The sequence below is a fragment of the Nycticebus coucang genome, chromosome 9 (genome assembly GCF_027406575.1).
Source record: "Nycticebus coucang isolate mNycCou1 chromosome 9, mNycCou1.pri, whole genome shotgun sequence".
Lineage (NCBI taxonomy): Eukaryota > Metazoa > Chordata > Mammalia > Primates > Lorisidae > Nycticebus > Nycticebus coucang.
The window spans coordinates 115,803,006-115,824,115 of NC_069788.1; the positions used below are offsets into that span (position 1 = coordinate 115,803,006).

General features: G+C 51.3%; 1 protein-coding gene across 11 annotated transcripts in view; it reads right to left on the minus strand.

Annotated features, from left to right (window-relative positions):
* Window positions 1-305: 305 nt before the first annotated feature.
* The window catches only part of SMOC1 (SPARC related modular calcium binding 1), a 254,548-nt gene continuing 233,743 nt past the window's right edge, over window positions 306-21,110 (minus strand). For 10 of the 11 annotated variants that reach the window (XM_053602450.1, XM_053602449.1, XM_053602448.1 and 7 more), the window contains 5 exons: window positions 20,316-20,508; window positions 19,674-19,756; window positions 17,660-17,765; window positions 8,555-8,799; window positions 306-2,362 (listed from right to left, as the gene is read on the minus strand). In XM_053602450.1, coding sequence (XP_053458425.1) covers window positions 2,346-2,362; window positions 8,555-8,799; window positions 17,660-17,765; window positions 19,674-19,756; window positions 20,316-20,508 — 644 coding nt within the window. In that variant the 3' untranslated portion in view covers window positions 306-2,345. The remainder of the gene's footprint in view (window positions 2,363-8,554; window positions 8,800-17,659; window positions 17,766-19,673; window positions 19,757-20,315; window positions 20,509-21,110) is intronic. The other variant, XM_053602446.1, reaches the window with a different exon arrangement.

Sequence of the window (21,110 nt, forward strand, 5' to 3'; positions counted from 1 at the left end):
CAATGCACCCACTCCCACCAGCCTGTGCCTAGGGAATGGGCTCCCCCCCACCCCGCCCTGCCCACAAAAATCTGTCGGCAACATTTCCTACATTCCAGTGGTGTGTGAGGGGCAGAAGGGGGAGGGGCCTCCCTTGGGGCAGGTGTGTGGCTGGGGGAAGGGAGGAGCACACAGAGTGCAGGACCACCTAGTGGCCACTGCTAGGTTCCCAGCCAGGTATGTCACTAACTGCACAGGGACAAAACCTGCTAGGAAACAGAGACTTTTCATCAAAGGAAGCCACCCAAAGAAAGAGGCAACAGTCGCCAAGTTTTATCCATTTTTATTTTTTATAAAACAAGCTACAAATAGTTTCCCTCCCTCCCTCACAAAGGAAAACCACAGCCTTCACACGTGTTAGGGACAAGACGCCTATAGGAGATTCTGGACTTCTACAGCAGGTGCCTTCTCCCCATGGACATGCTTCCTCCAGGTTGCAAATGGGGCTGGGGTCTCCTGCAAGGTCCATCCAGCTCCAGCACACTGTGTTTTCTGGTCAGGGCCAACGGGATAGGGCTTCCTTTCCACCTTACCATGTCAGGATGTGGTCACCAGTCATCCCTGAGACAACCTCTAGAACTTTTTCCAAGATATTGGGGGCCTTCTCTAGCCTGAGACCTCATCAGATCATGTCCCGAGAGGGCCATGCCCCTCCCACGGGCAGCACTATGGTGTCAATGCTTTCCAGACCCAGAATGCCATACACAGCCTGCCACGGCAGAGGCACTTAGGGGATCTGGGATGGAATGCAAGATGAGGCCAGATTTCCCAGAGCCATCAGACAAGGGCACCAGTGAGGGGCTACCGGACCTCCCTCACTGCCATCACAGCTGCTCATGGCAAGAGGCACTAAGGGTTACTGTCGGTCTGTCTGGAGGTCCCCTGGGTGGGTACACCACCCGGGTGAAGGAAGCTGTGCAGCTGACCCCAAGGCTGTGCCACCCACACTGGCATCCCAGCAAAACCCCTGTGGAAAACTAGGCCTGGGCTTCCCCTCAGCTGGCCCATTATTCCGGCCTTCTCAGGAGGCAGAAGTTGCAGATTCAAGATCAGTTTCATGTCTAGAAATGGCCTAAAGGCTAGAAGACCAAAAGAAAATTTAAGGGAATAGAATTTAAGAGAAAAGAACTTCAGGATTGGGTTAAGAAAAACAATTGAACAACTATACTGTTACCAACAAGGTGACCAACCCCACCCACCCTCAGGCCTGTGACCCCACTGAGGACAACAGTGGGTGTGGAGGAGAGGTGAGGTCAAAGCTGTCTGCCTCACGCTGAGACAGCTGCATCTCTGGGCGCCTCTGAGTTTTCCTGTTGGCACCACACTCCTGGGTACAGGTTTTCTGTCCTCCTCCCCCCACTGCTTAGATATGAAACATCTCCTAAAACAAAAGTAAAAAACTTGCCGTGTATCTTTTTCTTCTTTGCCTCCCCCCTCATGCTGTATACAGTGCTGACACCGAACATGGATGAAAATGTTTAAACTGACCTAAGCAGATGCTTTGTGGATAGTCTGCCCACTAAGATACTGGTGCAGGCATTGGCCGAGGGTCCCCAGGCATCTGGATACCACGAACACACGGGCCAAGCGACGCTGGTGCCTGTGCTGGCTACTCAAGACCTGGACTGCCCCCTCTCCAGGGGCAATTCCCACCTCTCCTAACTCAGTCTCCCAGGAGAAGGCCAAGTGACTTGTCAACCTTGATAACAAATGGCTTGAGGCAAAACAGTCATCCCACCAAAAGAGAGCCGGTGAAGCCACGATCACAAGGCTCCCCTTCTATACACACACAAGTATCAGTCTCCAAACAGAATCAGGTAGGCTGGGGATAGTGTCCTGGGTTCTAGAAAGCTGGACCATGTGTGTCCAGAGTGCCCAAACCCACAGCAGGGAGAGGGGAGGAATAAACAAACGGCAATGCCAACACCTGTACAAAAGAACTATACAATTTACATATATATTTATGTACAGTATATAAATCTCTTTCTTCTCAGCCCCAACAACACCCTCGCTTCCCCCCCAAAACCTAAAAGTTGTCAGTAGCAAATCAAAAACTTAACAATAAGAAAAAGAATAAAGTCTTTCTTCCCTTTCCTTTCCCCACTGTGGTATTAGATATTGGTGTTTAAAAATGAAACCAAAAACAAAACACTAAAGTAAGAGTCATTAAAAGTGCAAACATGGTGGGCACCGCTTAGTTACACAGGGTGTGGCTGGGCAGTGGGCAACGCTGAAGGTCAGGTGTCTGACGGTGGGGTCGGTCCTGTTCCCCGGGACTCTCCACCTGCCCTTGGATTTTCTGCTCCTTAGACGAGGCGTCCTACTGAGAGCAGGGAGGAGAGTGCAAAAGCAAGAAGTTAGAGTTGGGTTCACGAGATACCAACTTAACCAGTCTCCCCACCGGAGTACCCTTTTCCACCTGCTGCCAGGTATGGGGCTGAGTGGGGCTCAAGTAGCCTAGACTTACAGGTAACCACATTTTATAGTGGCAAGTGAAATCGGCTTGGCATTTCAGAGAGCTAGGCTTTGCTAGTGAGCACAGGCTGGGGGAGAGGGGCGCACCCTGCACAAATCACACCACTCTCAGAGCCTGGCCTTTCAGCCTGGGGCTGTGGTGGAAAATAGCAGATATTTGTTTACCAGTGGGGATGGCAAAATCTTTTTAGCACTAACTCCAGCTTTGTCTTGTGTCCTTATTAAAAATCTTAACAATGTGTTGAAGTAAAATAAATAAATAAATCTTAACAATGGGAGCCTAAGTCATGTGGTCGATCCCTTCCCCCTGCTACGCTATAGAACTTCATCAGGGGGTCACAGAAGAGCTCAGAAGGAAGGCAACTTACTGAGTGGGTTTGTGCCTGCTTGATTTTCCTGGGGGAAGCTGCTAAGATGACTACTGCAGCAAACAGGAACATGTGACACTCAAGTGGCCTTGACCCAGAGAATTGGCAGAGCTTCTCCTATACCTGGGTTCCTGTCCCCTCTGACCCCGTGTGAAGAATGGACTTGAGAAAGAGCCTGAAGTTGTGTGGCCCTGTGTCCTGTTCTGTGGGTGCCTGTGGCTGTGCTCTGCCCAGGTGGGCTCTTCACTGGCTAACTGCTGGGTGCCTCTGTGAAGTCTCTTTAGCTATTTGCTAAGGAGGACTTTGATGCTGATGGACACTTGTAGAACCTTCCTGGGTCTCAGTTTCCCAAGTTACACAATGTAAGAGGAGGAAGGAATCTTAGCCACCATGGTGTCCAGCACATGTACTGGACACATACGGAAGCAGAGGCTCAGAGCAGACAAGTGACTTACATAATCCGCTCCTCTTCACAGGGTGCCAAGCAGTTCTGGAGACTGGCTGTGCTTGCTCCAGTCAGGGGCAAACCCCAAAGCTGGGCCAAGCCCTGGCCCTGTCGGCCGTGTCAGCCCACTGTAAGGCCGTGTGACCCCACACACAGCTAAAAGCTCAGGCCTGTAGGGCGGGTGTTGGGACCCGGTGGGTGTTGCTTCTGCTCATCCTTCCTCACAGGGCTGCCTGAGGACCTGCCACCTTCATGGAGGAGCAGAGGAGTTTGTAAAGTGTACAGAGCTACAGAACCTAAGCCCTCGTGCCGGTTGTGTGACCCTCAGCTCAATGTTCCCCTCGTTATGCCAACATCCCTTAAGACCTGAGAAGGGATGGCAGAACACAGGGCGGAGTGGATGCAGGGGGATGTTGGAATACTCAATCTTACAGACGAGGACACAAACCCAGAGAGTGACAAGCCCGAGGCAGACAGGTGGGAGGAAGCAGAGCAAGGCTGAGCTCTGAATCCCACCTCTCCACTGTTCCCCCTGCGGCTGCTTCCCTCCAGGCTGAACAGAGGGGCTGTCATGTCCAGGGAGAGGCCTGCGGCAGCCCTGCCCACCAAGCTGAGACTGCAGCGAAAGGTACAGCCAACAGCCAGCCGCTGTCTTTTGTAGAGGCTTACTGTGCCCATCCTTCACTTGAGTCCTATCACTTTATCCACAGGGGAACTTTATCTGATAGTGACAAAATTATCCCCATTTTATGATGATGAGACTGAGGCTTGGTGATGTCCAGGAACCTACCCAGGATGACTCAGCTTCCACATGGTAAAGCCAGTTCAGAGTTGTCTCTGCCTACAGAACCACTCTCCAGACCTCCAGGGAGGCCCAGGGAAAGAAAAAACCTGAGCCCTGAGCAGATGGCATGCTCAGACAATGTTAAAAGATGAGCTGGCATTTCTTGTCCCCACCCTGCCGGTCCCAGAGGATGGTGACAATAATCCCAATGAAGACACTTTACAAGTTGCGAGAGGCCAGTTATGAAAATGGCCCCAGCTCTCAGAATGCCTAGCCTTTTCATGCTGTGCAGAGAATTCAACTTTCCAATGAGGACTCTGGTTGGTAAAAATGCCTGTGTTTGTGTGGCATTTCCAAAATCTCAATCCCTCAGTCCCCAAACTATACTCACCCCAAAGCTCCAAATCCCCCCACCAACCCTGCTTCTGCCCTCACCAAGTGTGCAAGTCACTCTCAGCCCACCAGAGGGCACCACATGACCCCAGATGACCAACACCAACTCAGAACTCCCCTTCCCCTGGGGCAGCTACCCCACCCACCCAGGTGGCTTTTCTGTGCTCCCCAGAGCAGAGGGGCAGAGGGGGCTGCCAGTCATGCCTTCAGCCCTGGCTGAGTTGTACCACTGTGCTTATCTCTTTGTGCCATCACTACTTAACAGGGACCATGCTAAGTTCTTCACCTGAGTTGTATCATTAAATACTCATACCAAACCTGTGACATAGACACTGTCATCCCCATTAAACAAATGTGGAAACTGGGGCTGAAAGAGATGGGGTAACTTGCCAAAGATGGCAGAGCTGGGATTAAAAGCCAGGGCCGTCTGACTTCAGGGTCTCCACTCGCATCTCCTGCCCCACCTGCACCTCACTTAGGGCTCTTAATAGCATTGTGTCCATAGGCCTATCAGGACACCACAGGCTTCAGCACTCAGGGTGCTGGTGGCACCTTGCCCCCTCTCTTTCTGCTCACATCACCCAGCTGGCCACTCTTTTGTCTTCCTCAGGAGAGCAAAACTAGCCTGCTCATACTAGGTGACATCTTCAAACCCTCGTGGAGGGGACAGCAGTCTGGCCCAGGAACCCCGAGGCCAGGCTGAGCGCCAGCAATGTTGCTGCCTCACATGTAACCCTGAGCAAACTGCTCCTGCACTCCAGGGCTGCCTAGACTCCTCAACTGCAAAGTAGACTAGAGGACCTTGGAAGACCTCAGGGTCTCCTGGCTGTAAGGTGCTATGAGTCTGGAGCAGTGTGTCCTGAGATATGTGTAGAAATGGCTAGTGGAGAGAGAACAATCCTGTTCCACATCCTTATGGGCCACAAGGCTACACAGGCTCCTTGCCCTTTCCCGCTGGTCAATCCTGCACACTCTCTGGCTCTTTCCTCCATTGCGTGCACACACACACACACAGACACATGCACAGAGATGCACATAGGCATGGGCACAACTCATGCACACAAGCGTGCAGATATGCACATGTACACACAGGTACACTTAAAGACATCTTCACATACCATGCACACGTACAAACATGCACACAGTGACACACACAAATGTGCACATGCAGACACACAGAGACATATACACACATAGGCATAACACATGTACACACGTACACGTGTGCACAAACCATGCACACATACAAGCACACACAAAGACAGATACACACTCGGGCACACTCACAGAAACATGCTCAGATGTACACATACAGACACCTGCAGAGACATGCCCACACACAGCACTCCTGCCAGACGTGCAACCAGGCAGGTGTTGGGGGGGGCAACAGTGGTCCTGAAGCTCCCTGGCCTCCCTAGTCCAGGGAGGGTCAGGAGAGTGTCAAGCCATGAAGCACTGACAGTTGTAGTCCAAAGCACTCCAGAGGCCTCTGTGGCCAAAGCTTGCAGATAATTGAAGCTGGAACCTGTCCCAAGCTGAGACTGTGGTCAAGGAGCAACATCGGATGACCAGCACTCCCTAAATGCCTCATTCCAGTTCACAGTTTTCCCTGGATGCTTAGTTCTGGTCCTGTGCCTTAGCTGGGATTGGTAGATGCCTGGCACCCGGGAAGGCTTTAGAGTAAGACTAGGGGAGCTTGCTGAGCTCACCATGCTCAGCCTTCCCACATTCTATGTGGTGCGCAGGCCAGAGCTACCAGCAAGGGAAGGGGACCAAGGGCAGGGTCAGTACAGACTATCCCCTCTCGGCCTAGGAGTGTTCCTGAGGCCTCGGGTCTCTTTCCAGTAAAGGCCATTGCCTACCCTCTGTGAAGTGAGCAGAGATCCCAAGTGTGACAGAGCGTGATGTCATCCCAAGGACAACCCTCTCCTCTCACATCCTCTCACCCCTTCACGCATTCACTCATCTGACCGCCACTAGGCGCCATGCTCTGTGCCAGAGCTCAGGCATTGAGAAGACAGGGGGAATCAGAAAAGTAAACGGTGATGTGGTGTGATAAGTGCTCCTGAGAGAAGCAAGGCTCTCACAAAGAGCAGTGACACCAAAGCTCTGCGGAGTTCTCCCGATGTCTCAGGCACTCGTAAACGCTTTCACTCACTGTCCCATTTAATCAACGCAATAGCCTTTGAGTGGACTCTACCATCATCCCTACTTTACACATGAAAAAACTGAAACACAGAATGTTTGAGTAATTTGTACAGGTTGAGAATCCCAAACATGAAAATCCAAAATCTAAAATACTCCAAAACCCAGAACATTTTTAGGATCATTTAGGATCATTTTAGAATGCTCAAAAAGTCAGCATCACCCAAATCTGCATCTTCAGCCCAGACCCTGCTCTACAGACCCCCTCATCCTTCAGGTGCATCCAACGTGACACGTCTAAATGGCACTGGCCTTCCCCAGCCCCTCCCTCGCCCCTGTTCCTTCCATGTTGCCCAACCCAGTGGGCAGTCCCGCCCTCCAGCTGCCCAAATCAGCCACCTAAACCCACTCTACCACCAGCCTATCCACTTCTCTTGCCCCCAGCTGCTGTGCTATTCATCACTCAGCCCTCCACCAGCTCTTCTGTGGGGCCATGCCGTGCATACCACTGGGTAACTCTGCCTGGCTCAGCTCTTATCCATTTCTCACCCTGCAGCCAGAATAACACTTTAAGCAAAACTGATCTCATCATTTCTCTGACTGAACTCCATCAACAGCTTTCTGCTGCCCTTATAAAGTCTAAACTCTGTTCCCTGGATGAAAAATTTCTCCAACCTCACCTTGCCCGTCACCTGCCACCTTCAAACCACCTTAAAATATACATTCATCACACAACATCCTTTGGTTCCTTGGAAACCCTGTTTGCTCACCTCCAAGGCTTCACTCCTCATCTGCCTCAGCTCAGAACACTCTTCCCTTCCTGGCTTCCCTGCTTCGTTCCCTCCCACCCAGGCCTTCCCTGTTGGTTCACAGCACAGGTTGGCAATGCATCTGTAAAAGACTAGACAGTCAATATTTTAGGCTCTGGGGGTCATGTCCAGTCCTTGTTGCATAATCCTCTGTTAAAAAAAATGACAGCCCTTTGAAAATGGAAAAACCACTATTAGCTTACAAGTCATGCAAAGGCAGGCCACCGACCAGACTGGGCATGCAGGCCATGGTTTGCTGAGCCCTGGCTTAGGCATCATTCCCCTCACAAACGGTTCTGAGGCTGCCTGCCCCTTAGTGACTTAGGTGCCCCTTTATACGTTCCTGCAACTCTGCCACTTGTTCTACTGTGACAGAGGTTATTAAGTGTTCCCCCAAAGCCATGCTCCCCTCCTCTTTCTGGGTTCCCAGCTGCCATGCTGCTCAGTGTGTTCAAGTGACTGAGCTCCAGCCAGAAATAGAAGGGATGTGTGCCATTTCCAGAACTGGCCCACAAAACTCCCTCCCATGCACAGCTCCATGTACACTCAATCTGGCTGACTGGCCATGGAGATGACCTCCAGGGTAACCTTGGGAGCTACATGATGAAGATGGCAGAGGTACTCTCAGCCTGGTTCCCAGAGTAACTGCATGGAACACTTCTATTCCTTCCCCTACACACAAACACACACACACACACACACTCTCTCTCTCTTTCTCTCTCTCTCTCTCACACTCACACCACACCACAATCTGGAAGCATGATGAACTATTACATGGGCAAGACAAAAAAATATCTACTGTGTTGAGCCAGCACATATGGGTCCCCTTGTTGCTGCAGCCTGGCCAACCCTAACGCTCACACACTGCTAACCACAATGCATGTGGACCCTCATTTAATATCTATCTCCTGCACAAGGGCAGGGACAGTTGATCTCACCTTGGTGTCAGGCATCCAGCACAAAGCACAGAGCACTCCCAGGACACAACTGTGAAATAAATAAGCACCTAGGATCTCATCCACTGGGAGAGCCCTTGGTCCCTGTGCCTGGTGGCAGCGAGTAATGAAAGGCTTAGCGTCTAGGGTACAGCACTCACCTTCCTTGCTAACACCCAGGCAACCCTTCAGCTCAGGCAATGAAATGACCTTGTCCTTGTTCAGGTCACAGTAGTCGGTGAAACGCCGGGCACATTTCTTGGGCTTGGCTTTCTTCTTCACGTAGCGCTTGAATGGCTTCATCTCACGCTTATTAATGTCGCTGCTGCTGTTGCTGTCCAGTTGGCTGAAGTACCAGTGCACCACTTGCTCCTCCAGGGTATGGCTAGGGTCTGGCTCGGAGAACCTGGGCCATGGACAATAACCCCACCCCCACCACAAAACACTGCTTAGGGTCTTGCAGGCACCATCAGCCCATGAGACCCCCTTGTGGACGCTGCTCAAGATCAAGCCTCGCCCGCCGCAAATCTCCTCAGGTGGTCCTATGCTGGGCACTGGTGCTGGGCTGCTGGTGGCCAGGTATAAACAGCTCCCCCAGGTCAAAGCCCATGCCAGGAGGCTCAGCCTATGGCAGCATCGTGCCACCTCCCTGACTTGGATCTCAAGATTGGACAATCCTTTTCTCACCAAGCGGGTGATCCTTAGCACATGGGCATGCCTCCCCCTCTGCCACAGCCAGAAATATGCTTGTACAGGATGGGTACTCGAGACAAACTGGCTTGGTCTAATTCACCTGAGTAAACCATAGCTGGAATCCAATTCACCCTTCCGAGGGCCTACAGCTCACTGCAAACAAGCTGTTCTTCACATATGCACATGTACCCTCAGGCAGCCCTGGCGGTGGGAAAGGGTGCTCCACCATACCCAGGGCCAGGCCAGCTCCCAGGGTGCACCTCGGGCCTCCAGCTACTCACTGTCTCAGTGAGACAGACTGGAGCTTTGAGCGCAGGCAGTTTGTGAAGTATAGAGCTCCTGAAGTCCCTGGCTGCCGGGCCCCAAGTGCAGTGGGAGTTTAGAGAAGGCAGTCCGGGACAGACACAGACAGAAGTTCTTAACCTGGCAGGTCACAGCCCTACTAGGGGTGAGTCTCTCTAGTCAGGAGGTCTGGGGTGGGCCCAGGAGATGCCACTTGTGAATCAACACCCCCAGGTGGTCCTGCTGAGAAACCCTGGACTAGAGTAACGGAGAACACTGCCTGGGGCCCAGATGTGCAGTCACGACCCACACAGCCCACATACTGTTGCGACCACAAAGCTGCCAGACTAATGTCTACATGTATAACTGAACGCCATGGCCTGCCCATGCATTTTATTTATTTATGGCCTATCTTTTCCCAAAAAGGAATCAAGGTGATAACTACAATTTATAATTTTTAAAGCCAATGGTGGGTCTGACTGGGGTCTCTGACCAGAGAATGGAGCCACAGGGGTCCCCTGCTTGTGTCCCTGGGGCTAGGCATGGAGTGACTGTAATCTAGGCCCAATGTACTCACATTCCTTGGCAACTTCCCCTTGGGAAGGAGAATAAGGTTAATGTCAGGAGTCCCACACGTTCAAAGGTTCTCGGGCCTTTCAGCACATTCTGAAGCTGTACTTGGTGAAAACATTCCAGACACTCACCAAGACTACTCTCTCCCTCTAGGGTTTGTCAAGTTTTCCAGAAGGAAGGGGAATCATCTCTGATCTTTCCCCTGTGAACAAGCCAGAAAACTCCCTCCTCTTCTCATCCGTCAAGTGACCTCAAAGTTCAGGGCAAAACAAGTTTCCTTATTAAAAAAAAAAAACAATCCAGCCAGCCCTGTTATATGCCTTTTCCTAATGTGGTGTATTTCAGTCTGGGGCAGGTCACCCCGGGCATCCTGTCCTGATCCAGAAGGACACGATTAATGGATCTGCCAGTGGGACCCCATCCTGACAGGTTTGACTCAGGCAGTACCTGGCAGAGGTGTGAGGGAGCCGTGCAGAACTGCCAACTACTCTAATTCTTTGGAAATCCTCTTAGTCTGTCATGGAAACCAAGCTCAGGAGGTCTTAAACAACATGAAGTTATTCACTGCAGTGCTCAGAATTTGTTCCTACCAGTATACATGGTATTTTGGCATTTTTAATCATCCTCTGTGTTACCAGCCACGATGACTCTCAAGACTCCCCAGGCTGCTCCAGCAGTGCATAGCCAGTGGGCAAGAAGAGGTGCTCTGTCGGGATGCTCATGGTGCAGGGTGGGGGTGTCCTGCCCACCACCACCTTTCCCTACACACCAGGAAGGACACAGAGACAGAAGGGACCCAAGGAAAGCACAGGGCTCTCCCACCAGAGGCTCTGAGCCAAGGCTGAGGGAGGCCGACAGGGACTGTCCCTCTCAGCCCCTCCTGCTGGGGAGCCATGAGAGCCCCAAGGTTCTCCAGCTCTTCCTTTAACCTTTAGGCTCAGCATAGCGTAATGTCTACCTAGAGGCTGGAATAATAAAGCCTTAGTCGCTGAGACGGGAAGGGATGAGGTCATCCCACTCAGAGGCGCTGCCAGGGGAGGCTTGCTCCCTCCAACACCGTTCCTGGGGCTTCCGCCTGTCCGGCTTTCAGCAACTCCACGGATAGAGCTCCCTCCACCTTCCCTTGGGCTATTTTGCAGCAGGAAGCAGCTCTTCTTCCCAACTTTACAACCTCTGAGTTTCCTTCCATGCCAGAGCGTGATTGTTGTCTGACTGTTCCTGTCTGTCTCTTTATTCCGACTCTCCTGTCCTGCTGTCTCCATGTCAGAAGAACCATGTTCCTGCTCTCCTCACTCCCACCAGGGCCTCACAGTGCACAGCACCATGTTGCCATCTGCTGGCCTCCCGTCTCCACTCTGTCCCCTACTCCTGTGCCCAGCTCCCAGTTGAGCTCTGGGCTGAGATGCGCAGGGCTCGCTTCCTCTGGAGAAGTCCTCAGAGCCACTCCAAGCAGAGGCCCTGCAGCACGATCACAACCCACAGCCTGCTTGTGGGCCCTACCCACTCCTCTGTCCTTCCTGACTAGCTTGAGACTCTGCTTCTCTACTCCCTTACCCGGGGATTACCCCACCCCCAGCCCCTGTAACAGAGCCCAGCTCTACCTGAAAAGCTGGAGATCACTATGGCCATACTTTGGAATGCAAAGCATATTGATAGCAAGAACTTCTCAGCTTTGAGCAGGATGGGTGCTCAGCATAAATTGGCTGGACCTAATTCAGCTGAGCAAACCACAGGCAAACTACACATGCTCCCCGACAGACCCATCTGAGGAGCTAAACAGGTATGCCTCTCTCTCTAAAAAAATGTGCATAAGGCTGCAGATTTCAGGGGACTGATGGACTTCTTAAAGCCCATTCGAAGCCCAAGGGATTCAGGTAAAAAAACATTGTTTTAGAAGAATGGAGACTGTAGCCATAGCCTCAGAGAAGAATATTTAAACATGAGGCTTCTAGAAGAAGACAAGACAGTAGATGGGTGGGCCATGGGACAGTTTCCATATTTCCAACAAAACAAAACAGAAGAAAAAAAAAAAAAAAACTACTCAAGGCATCTGATTTAAAACTCTGTAAGTGGAGTTTCTGGCTTGGCAGCAGGGCCTCCCCTGCCCCAGTGCTTCTCATCAGCTCTGGTCAGGACCGAGATGGGCAGGACCCCTGTTCCGCCAGCCCAGCAGTAAGTGTGCACGAACGGCAACGCCAGAGGCCTCTGTAGCCTCCTCCGGGGCAGTGCGGGATAGCCTCCCCCTGAGTTTCAGGGACTATCTCAAGCAGTCTTTGCTAGATTCCTTTCCATCACAGACGTCTTAACCATTTACACCCTGACCACAAAGCCACAGCCCACTGGTCCCTCCAGCTCCTGCACCTTCTGCAGCTCCAGGCTCCCACAAGCCTCAGGCTCCCAGCCTGTCCCACTCGGGCACATTTATATCCCACTGAAGATGTCAGGGCTGCTGGGTTCAAAGCTGCTCACCAGGGCTGTGTTCCCTAAACGATGGGGAGCCAGGGCTCTCCAGCAGCACTCACGGGCTGTACTGTGGACTTCTACATGGCAGAAGTTCTGCTTCTGCTAACAGGGCTCCTCGGGCGGCAGAGATCCAAGTTTCCCTGGATGTGGTGTGGAAAGACACACCCAAATGGTACCAAATTCCAGATTTGGGGAGACCATGGTTCCAGACAACACTGATGTCTGTCCTGTGTCTGGGCTGTTTTAGTGGCTGCTCCATTGATTCTCACCTCCAGGGATGAGGAAGCCCACTAGAGACAGGTCCCTCTCTGAACTGGCCCCACTGAGCCTTCTCTCAATTTTAGAGGTGGCACGGGCCACCCTTCTCCTGTGGCACTTTCAGTTTTGCTTCTGCAGCCTTAGCCCTGCCAGGCCTTGGCTGCAATGCACAGCTGGAGAGCCAGCCCCGTTTACCACAAGGAAACCTGCTTCAGCCAAGATCTTGGGCCCAGTTTTGCTGTCCTAGGCAGTTTTAAAGAAGGTAAAGTGGGACGGCCTGGAGGCACCAGCCAAGCCAAGCAGACCAACTGAGCTCCATCTGGAGCTGGGTCTAGGCTCTGCCAGCTGTGCGGGTGGGGCTGGGAAATGCCAACTCAGCCACATTCCAGCCTCTTCCTTGCATAGCCATCAACAGGCCACACTGGGCAGGAAGGGTGAAGCCACAGTACAGATGGTCTTTCCTAGGGGGACCGTATGAAGTGCCAGGAGGCTCACATGTCCCATCCCACCTCCCCTCTATGTTGAATTTCCCTAGGGTAGGGTGGAGCCAGGACAGGGTTTCCCTGCTTTGGAAGACTCTGCCAGTTAGGATCTTAGAAATCTTCCTTGGGAACTGACAAATGCTCGCGGATGCCATGAAGGGCTGATCTAAGGGGAAGCTCGGGCCTCTAAGGGACTGGCCCTGACAGGAGGGACCAAGGGGATAACTCACTCAGCCAACAAACACACATTGAGAATGGCTGTCACCCAGTGACACTTGCAGGGTGCCTTCTCCCACCATAGAGGCTTCCACAGACGTCCTATTCTACTTTGCTGATTTTTAGATTTGGACAGTACTGCGTTTTGCCACCAAATCAGTCTAAAAGGGGAGTAGATGCCACCCTCTCTTCCACTCCCTGTATCTAACAAGTCTTGAAATCCCATTGATTTCATTACAGAAGCTTTAGCAAATTACCCCCTCCCCACAGTCCAGGCTCTCAGCACCTGTCATGCTGACAACTGCTGCAACCTTCCTGCCCAGCTTGAGTAGGATACAGCATAGGGTTAAACATGCTGAGCACTAGGGACAAAGTAATGGGAAAAAGCCAAGCTTCACTGTGGCCCTGAGTACTAAAAACAATACTCACTAGACACAGCACACTGTCTCAGCCCTAAGTCTTATTTAGCAATGATAAAAAAAAAAAAGGCAAGACAGAAGTGCAGCAAACAGAATGTTTACTCCTCATTTTTTAATGTTTACTCTCTTTGAAGCTTGCTGCTGTGCCGTATTTTCTCATGCCTGACTTCAACAAAAGCTTGTGAGGATCACTGGAAGGGTTCTCACCCTTGTCTCTCCGTGCAGAGGGCCTGGTGGTATCGTCCTCCCAGGGTCCCCTCAGTTCAATGCAAAGTGGACTGAGTATGTGTTATTATTTTGTATTGAGTTGCACCAACAACCTTGTTCCCTCCAATCCCACTTCCACAGAGCATCAGGAAGTGTGACCCTGGCATGACTCGTGAGGCCTGGCATTACCTGGGCTCTGCCTGTGCTGCAGCTTCATCTCCTGCCTGCCCCCGCTGCCTCCCCCCTTAACCCACACTACTTCCTACAAGTCTTCCCACACACCCCACCTTGTCCGCGCCTCTGCTAGATGCTCCTATCCTGGTCTATCCAGGTTGCGGCATTTTCCCATTTGTGGATAAAGTGTCACACCCTGTGTAAAGCCTGTTCTCACCCACCCTGCCTCCCGTGAGGCCCTTCATCAGCCTCCACTGTCTCTCCAGGTGGTAGATTAAGGGGGAGACATTTTCTTTTCTTCACTGCCCAAATATCTTCCCTGTCCCTTTTCCCCACTACCCCCAAATGGGACTGCTTCCCACTGGTCTCAGCTGATGTCCAGCTTCAATTGCCAGACCCTGAGAGCATAAAGGAGAGATTGGATGTGGCTCCCTTAATCTCGCCTGCAACCCCAATTCTTCTTGAATTCTAAAGCCAAGGCCAAAACCATGGAAGCCTGGACTTCTTAATTCTCTTCGTCAGCCCTGTCTCAGACATGCTACCCAATCTCCAGCTGCCCCGTGCCTTTATTCCTCTCTCATACAAGAGGGCTGAGTGGAGAGGACCCACCCACACAGCACCCCAGGTTCCTGGGGTTCCCTTTGTAACCACAGGGCCCTGGTTACAAAGAAGCACCTAAACTTGGTAGCTGGATCTTCTGCTTAGTCTTGCAGAAACGAGTAGAAAAGGTAGACTCTGATGTGTGACAGAAAGAGGCCTTATGAAGATATTCCATTCTGGATCAGACAGGGCTGACCAACTATCCATCTGGCCTTCCAACTGTTTCATCATTTAACACATTGCTGAGCACCTACTACGGGCCAGGCATGATTCTAATTCTGGGAATAAATACAGCAGGGAAGAAGACAGAAAGGCTTCCTCTCTCATAGGACTTAAACTCTCATTGGGTGGGAGGAGACAGGTGACATATAAACAAGCCAGCGCGATATCAGACAGTGGGGTCAAAAAGGGATGCTAAGGCATAGGGTGCTGGCCAGCTCCTCTATACTGGACTGGGCCTGAGAAGGCGACATTTACATGAACAGGCAGGGGTTGGTCCTGGGAAGACAAGAGCCTCTCTTGTTTGAGGACCTGGAACATAACAGTGGCAAGGAAAAGAGTGTGTGTGTGGAAGGCAAGGGCCAGCACAGGGACCTGCTCCTCTGTCTCCTCCTTCCCTGCCCCCATCCCTTCCTTGATTCCTAAGCCATTTCTTGGATCATCTAGTCTGTCTCTTGATTAAAAGTCCAGCCTCCAGGTAAAGTAACCCCCCAAAGCAGCCTCAAACCTTTCATTCCCATCAAAAGCAAGTATAGCCGAACTGATATGCACTTCAAATGAACAACATGTCTTGAAAAGAATATTTTAAAAAGACTTCCCTCAACTCTAAATTACACCTAAAATAAGTATAGTTGGAAAAAAAGTCCCTTTCCCTGAGAGCACACTGGTATTAGACACATTATAAAGTTCCTAGTTTTTTATTGTCTATAAAAATCCCTTCAGCCTGTGATTGGAAGGGAAGGCAGCAATTCTAACTCTCCCGGCAGCGGGGCCCATCGGTGTCCTTGGTCTGTAGTTGAGACCATGTGGTGCTCAAGAGCTGTGGCTCTGTGAAAGCAACCAGGGAGGAGCCTGCACCTTCCTTAGGGTGGAGGCAGGAGCCTGCACCTTCCTTAGGGTGGAGGCAGGATGGCTTGGGGGACCCTGCGCTGGTGGCAGAGCCAGCAGCGGCTTTCAGGGGACTGTGGGCAGGAGCACTCAGACCCAGCATGTTTTAGAGTATGGTCTTCCTTTCTCTTTTTTCCTTATGTTTTTAACATAAATATCAGAAGCCTGTTTTTGCAAGAAACAGCAGGCATTTTTTCATTTCTAAATGTAAATAACCCGAAGGCACATAATACTGAACATGCCTTTTCAAAAGTCACTCCTCCCCTGTCCTTGGAGATCCTGAGGGCAGCCCTGTCTGTCTCAGATACTGAGCTGCCTGGAGCAGCTTCCTCTGTGGCCCGCCAGCCCCGGCCTCCCTCTCTCTCAGACTCGGTGCTCCCGGCCCCCACCCACAGGCAAACAGAAATAGCCAGAGCCAGAAACCAATCACAGAGCTCACATAGGACTGGGGGATGCTAAAAGCAAGCACCTCAAAGAGCAGTTTCCAAGAGTGGCAGCCCTGGTACTCACGTTTTTTTCTTTCTTTTCTTTCCTTTCCATCTTTTTTCATCTTATTGTGGTGAGGACACTGAACGTGAGATCTACCCTTATAAACTATATGGTAAGTGCTAGGACAGAGGTGAAGCCCACAGAAGTTATCTTGTCTAAGTCAGGAGGCGTCCGAGGAGGCTTCCTGGAGGAGGTGACGGCTGAGCTGAGTTTTGAAGGACAGGAAGGGCTTAGCCAGTCAAAGAAGAGAGAAACCCCTTCCAGGGAGAAGGAAAGAGTATTGTGACTCTGAGAAGGCACACATCCGTACCTCCATTTGGCTGGGCTGGGATGGATGGCGAGGAGAAGAAGGAGGAGGAGGAGCAGCCCCAAAGCAGCCCCAAACCTTTCATTCCCATCAAAAGCAAGTACAGCCGAACTGATACGCACCAGTGGCCTAAGTTGATTTAAGTAGACCGACCACTTCATCAACCCAAGAACCTCCTTTTTGCACTTCACTTCCCATCCACTTTTCCCATCTGTTTACAGATCCCTGCTGACAAACTGTTAAGTTATAGTGTAGTAACATAATCTAAAGGGCCAGCCGCACAGCACATCCTCTGACCGGATTAGCAACTCCCCATCCCCTCTACCCATAGCTCCAAGCAGCCACCATTCTACTGTCTGATTCTATGAGTCTGACTATTACAGACACCCACGTAAGTGGGATCACATGGCATTTGTCCTGTCACTGGCTTACTTCCCTTAGTATAACGTCCTTAACATGACAGGATTCTCCTCTTACTAAAGACAGACTATTATCCCGCTGTGTATATATAGCACATTTTATTCATCCATTCACAGCTTGGCTGTTGTGCATGCTCACTTCAATATGGTATAAAATTGGATTTTCAAGACGGCTGCCCTTTGTCTGCCTCAGGACACAGAACCATTGACAGCTATGCTTAGAGTCCTAGAACCCTCCCTAAAAACATGCCCTGTGGTCCCGTTGAGGTCACTGTTCATAACCAGAAATCTTATTTAGCATGTCTCACAGGCCCTTTGGGATCTGGTTCCCGCCCATCTCTTCCATGGCCCTGAACTTGCCTGTGAACCAGGTAACTAAAAGCTAAAGATAAGCAGCTCCCAAAGAATAGAGGGGCAGGAAGATTTTTGGCAGAAGGCAGGCCAAAGCCACACACACACACAGCTTAGGCAAGAAGACAGACTTCCAGCCCTTGCCCTCACCAGCCCCACTCTCCCAGCTTCCCCGGGCATCTGAAGAGTCAAGCCCCCCTTCCCTGCAGGTTGCTTACAGTCTCACCTCCCACCTCCAGTGGGCGCTGCTGAGTTAATGGCCTGCACCATGTCAGTGGTGAGTGCATCTAGAAGGCTGGTGATAAACTCCATTTTCTTCCCTTCTGGACAGCCTGAAAGATGAAACAAGATTAGAAGACAGAACCCAGGTAAATAATTAAGTCAATTGCTTGCTCAACTACCATCCTTTCTAAACTTCTTGAAGTCCTTATCCCATAAAATCCACTTTGGGGTTTGTTTACTGCTCAGACAATTCTTATAAACCTCCATGGCTCCCAGTATGGGACCATCAGACAAAATGGATAATAATGGCTTTCAGGGGTGGTACCTGTAGCTCAAAGGAGTAGGGCACTGGCCCCATATGCCAAAGGTGGTGGGTTCAAACCCAGCCCAGGCCAAAAACAGCAAAAAAAAAAAAAATAATAATAATAATGGCTTTCAGTTTTCCTCCATTCCACAAATGTGTGCTGAGTACCAACTCAGGCTCTATGTTAAAGGCCAAGGATACAACCATGAACAATATGCAGTGTCCTCATCCTCACGAAGTTCACGATACACTCAAGCTAATGGCCAGGCAGTCGTCTCAGAATGAGAAGATCGCCTACCAGGTGCTATGGGTACACAGGGAGGGACAGAACCCCAGTGGCCTAAGTTGTTTTAAGTAGACCTACCACTTCATCAACCCAAGAACCTCCTTTTTGCACTTCACTTCCCATCCAACTTAGATTATAGTTAGAGAATCTCTGTTGCTAATATTGCCAAGAATGCTCTGCTGCTCTTTTTCTCATTGCACTGTTCCAAGAAATCACAGTAAAACACAGATGGACCTTCTCATACACGTGCCCTTTCCACATCTACACCCATGTAGCTGAGTGCTGCTTGGGAACATACCCCACACACAACCGCATAGCTGGGTGTCCCTATAGATTCACAATCCCCAACACCACGTGAGCCCTCCACACTACACCAGGCATCCTCTCTGCAGAAACTAGCTCATTCTCTTTCTCCCCAAATCCTCCAGGTCTTGGGATTAACACTTTCTTCACAGAGAAGGAAGAGATCTTAAGAGATCTCTGTGGCATCTAATGCAGTGTCTCCCTGCCATTCTCGCAGTACCTTGCTCTTCTCCTTCAGAGCACCTGCCACACCTGCTTATGAATGTACATATTCATTGAATTGTAGACAATCTGTCTCCTCTGCTCTCTAAGCTCCACATCAGTTTTGATCACCAGAGCATACCCCATATCCAGCACTCACTAGAATCTCAATTCACATTTGTCAAGGGGATAGCTAAAAGGAGCCACCTTGACCTACATGACTCCATTTTGTGATAATGATTTCTACCAACTTCCTGTAGAAACCCCCTGACTCTCAGGGACTCTTTGCTTTCATTTCTCATTTGGAGTCCCCATGGGCCCCAGCACTGAGCCAACTTTGTGCTGCCCAAAGAGAACAGGATTCCAAGTCACCAATATTTAATAATTTCACCACGATGTGCAGACGGAGATCTCTATGAATAAGGGGAAGCCCAGCATAGCAGGCATCTCAGGGCCACTGCCTGTGTATCTTGTGTCATGCCCATGGTCACCCTAACCAGGGTTCATGTGTATCTGTAGGGCAGGTGACAGCTGAAGCCCCACCCCTCATGACAGACCCTCCTGGTAAGTTACCCTCTCTTCACAGCCCTGGAAAAAATGATTCACATTCCCCAAACACCCCAATTACCCTCAGATGGGGCACATATTACAGAATTTCAGGGACAGGATTTTAGCCTGATTACTACATTTTAAAGATGAAGGGGCAAGTGCAGGGAAGAGGAGCAAGGCACTCGAGGGTGTAGGACTAATCAGGGACAGATCCCCATCGGGACGCAGATCCCACGGCTGCTGGCTTCGTCCTCCTGCGATGCCCTGCCTGGTGATCCCTGCTCCACTGTACAGACAGACCCAGAGGAGGGGATGACATGGGGGTGGGGGGAATAGAGGAGGGGAAGGCGTCCACAGGCGCAGCTCATTCCCCACCTGGTAGCTCCCTATCCTTGAAGGGGTCATCGGCCTCCGTGCTCTTGGCCCTGGCGTCACTCTCACAACTGGGCATCACGTAGCTGGAAGACAAAGATGTGGGGGGTGGGAGGGGGGTTAGAAGGGGTTGGCAACTGAGCCCACCTCTGTCACTACTGCCCAGCAATGAACTGTGTTGTCACTAAGCCTAATGCACCCGGGGTTGGCAGTAAAATATCTCTTGCACTGTTCGACAGCTACAAGGCCATCTAAGCATAAATGTTCCCTTTGAGACACGTTCAGGCATGTCATTTTAACCACTCAAGCATAATAACGATGTCACTTTAGAACTGTACACAGGATTTTTTTGATCCATGGAACCTAGTGAACTTGGGCAGGGCAATAACCTTCTCATTAGGAAACCGAGGTCCAGAGGAGTTAAATACTGTTCTACAGTGAGAGAAAGATCTGTGACCAGAATCCAGGTCCCAGGGGCTTTCTACCAGAAACTCCTCTGCTTATGAATGGACAAGTTGTTCTTCCCATGACCTGACTTCCACCAAAGCAGGGCAGTGGTGCTAGAAGGTGCTGGCATAGCAGGAAGCTGGTCCTCTTGTCCCAGAACCCAGCCTGGGGTGCAGGACAGGCTCTGGGTGGGCTTACCGAGTGGAGGTCCCAGGCAGCGGGCGCCCTGTGTCCACCAGCACACACCAGCAGTAGCCAGTGGACTGGTGGCACTGCACTGGCTTATAGAGCCCCCCGGGAGCACACTCAGGGATGACGATGCCCTCACGAGGATTCTGTCGGGCCTCTTCCAGGGCACTCTGTCTCTCCTGGTCACACGAGTGGACTTTCTCTGCAAGAGAAGACACAGCCTTCAGAGGTGCTGAATATCACTCCTGTGACTTAGCTTCCCTACTTCTGTGCCCCACACCCAAAGGAAACAGCAAGGCCCAGGCCTGGGCCCAGAGAACTGTGGCTTGCCACAGAGAGCTGTGTCTTCTACCAGCCCATAGTGTGGGGACTGGAGGCCCAGAACCTTCTGTGTCTGTCTCTGCGGCCAGGATTCCTCAGCATTCCCACCCAATAGCTCCTGCTGTAACAACAGGCTGGCTGGCACTCCTGGGCTGCCTCTTAGGTGGCCATTTGCCCTCCCTGTTCCAGAAAGGTTCCCACAGATGCACCGTCTGCAGGCTCCAAGAGGGTGGGCACAGAGGCTTGGCTGCCTGGCAGGAATGCCTGTGTTCTAGGACACAGCAGAACAGAGCCACAGGCCAGCCTCATGTGAAATGATGCTTAGCACCCAAGAGGATTAAAAGGTGAATTCTGGCCCCTTCCCACCCTCCAACATGAATGAAGTAGGCTGAATGCACTCAAATCCATTATACAAGGCTGCTTCCATCCCGAGGGAGAGAAAGCAGGCCCAGCCATAAGGTGTCTGCACTTGGGGTGGCCTCA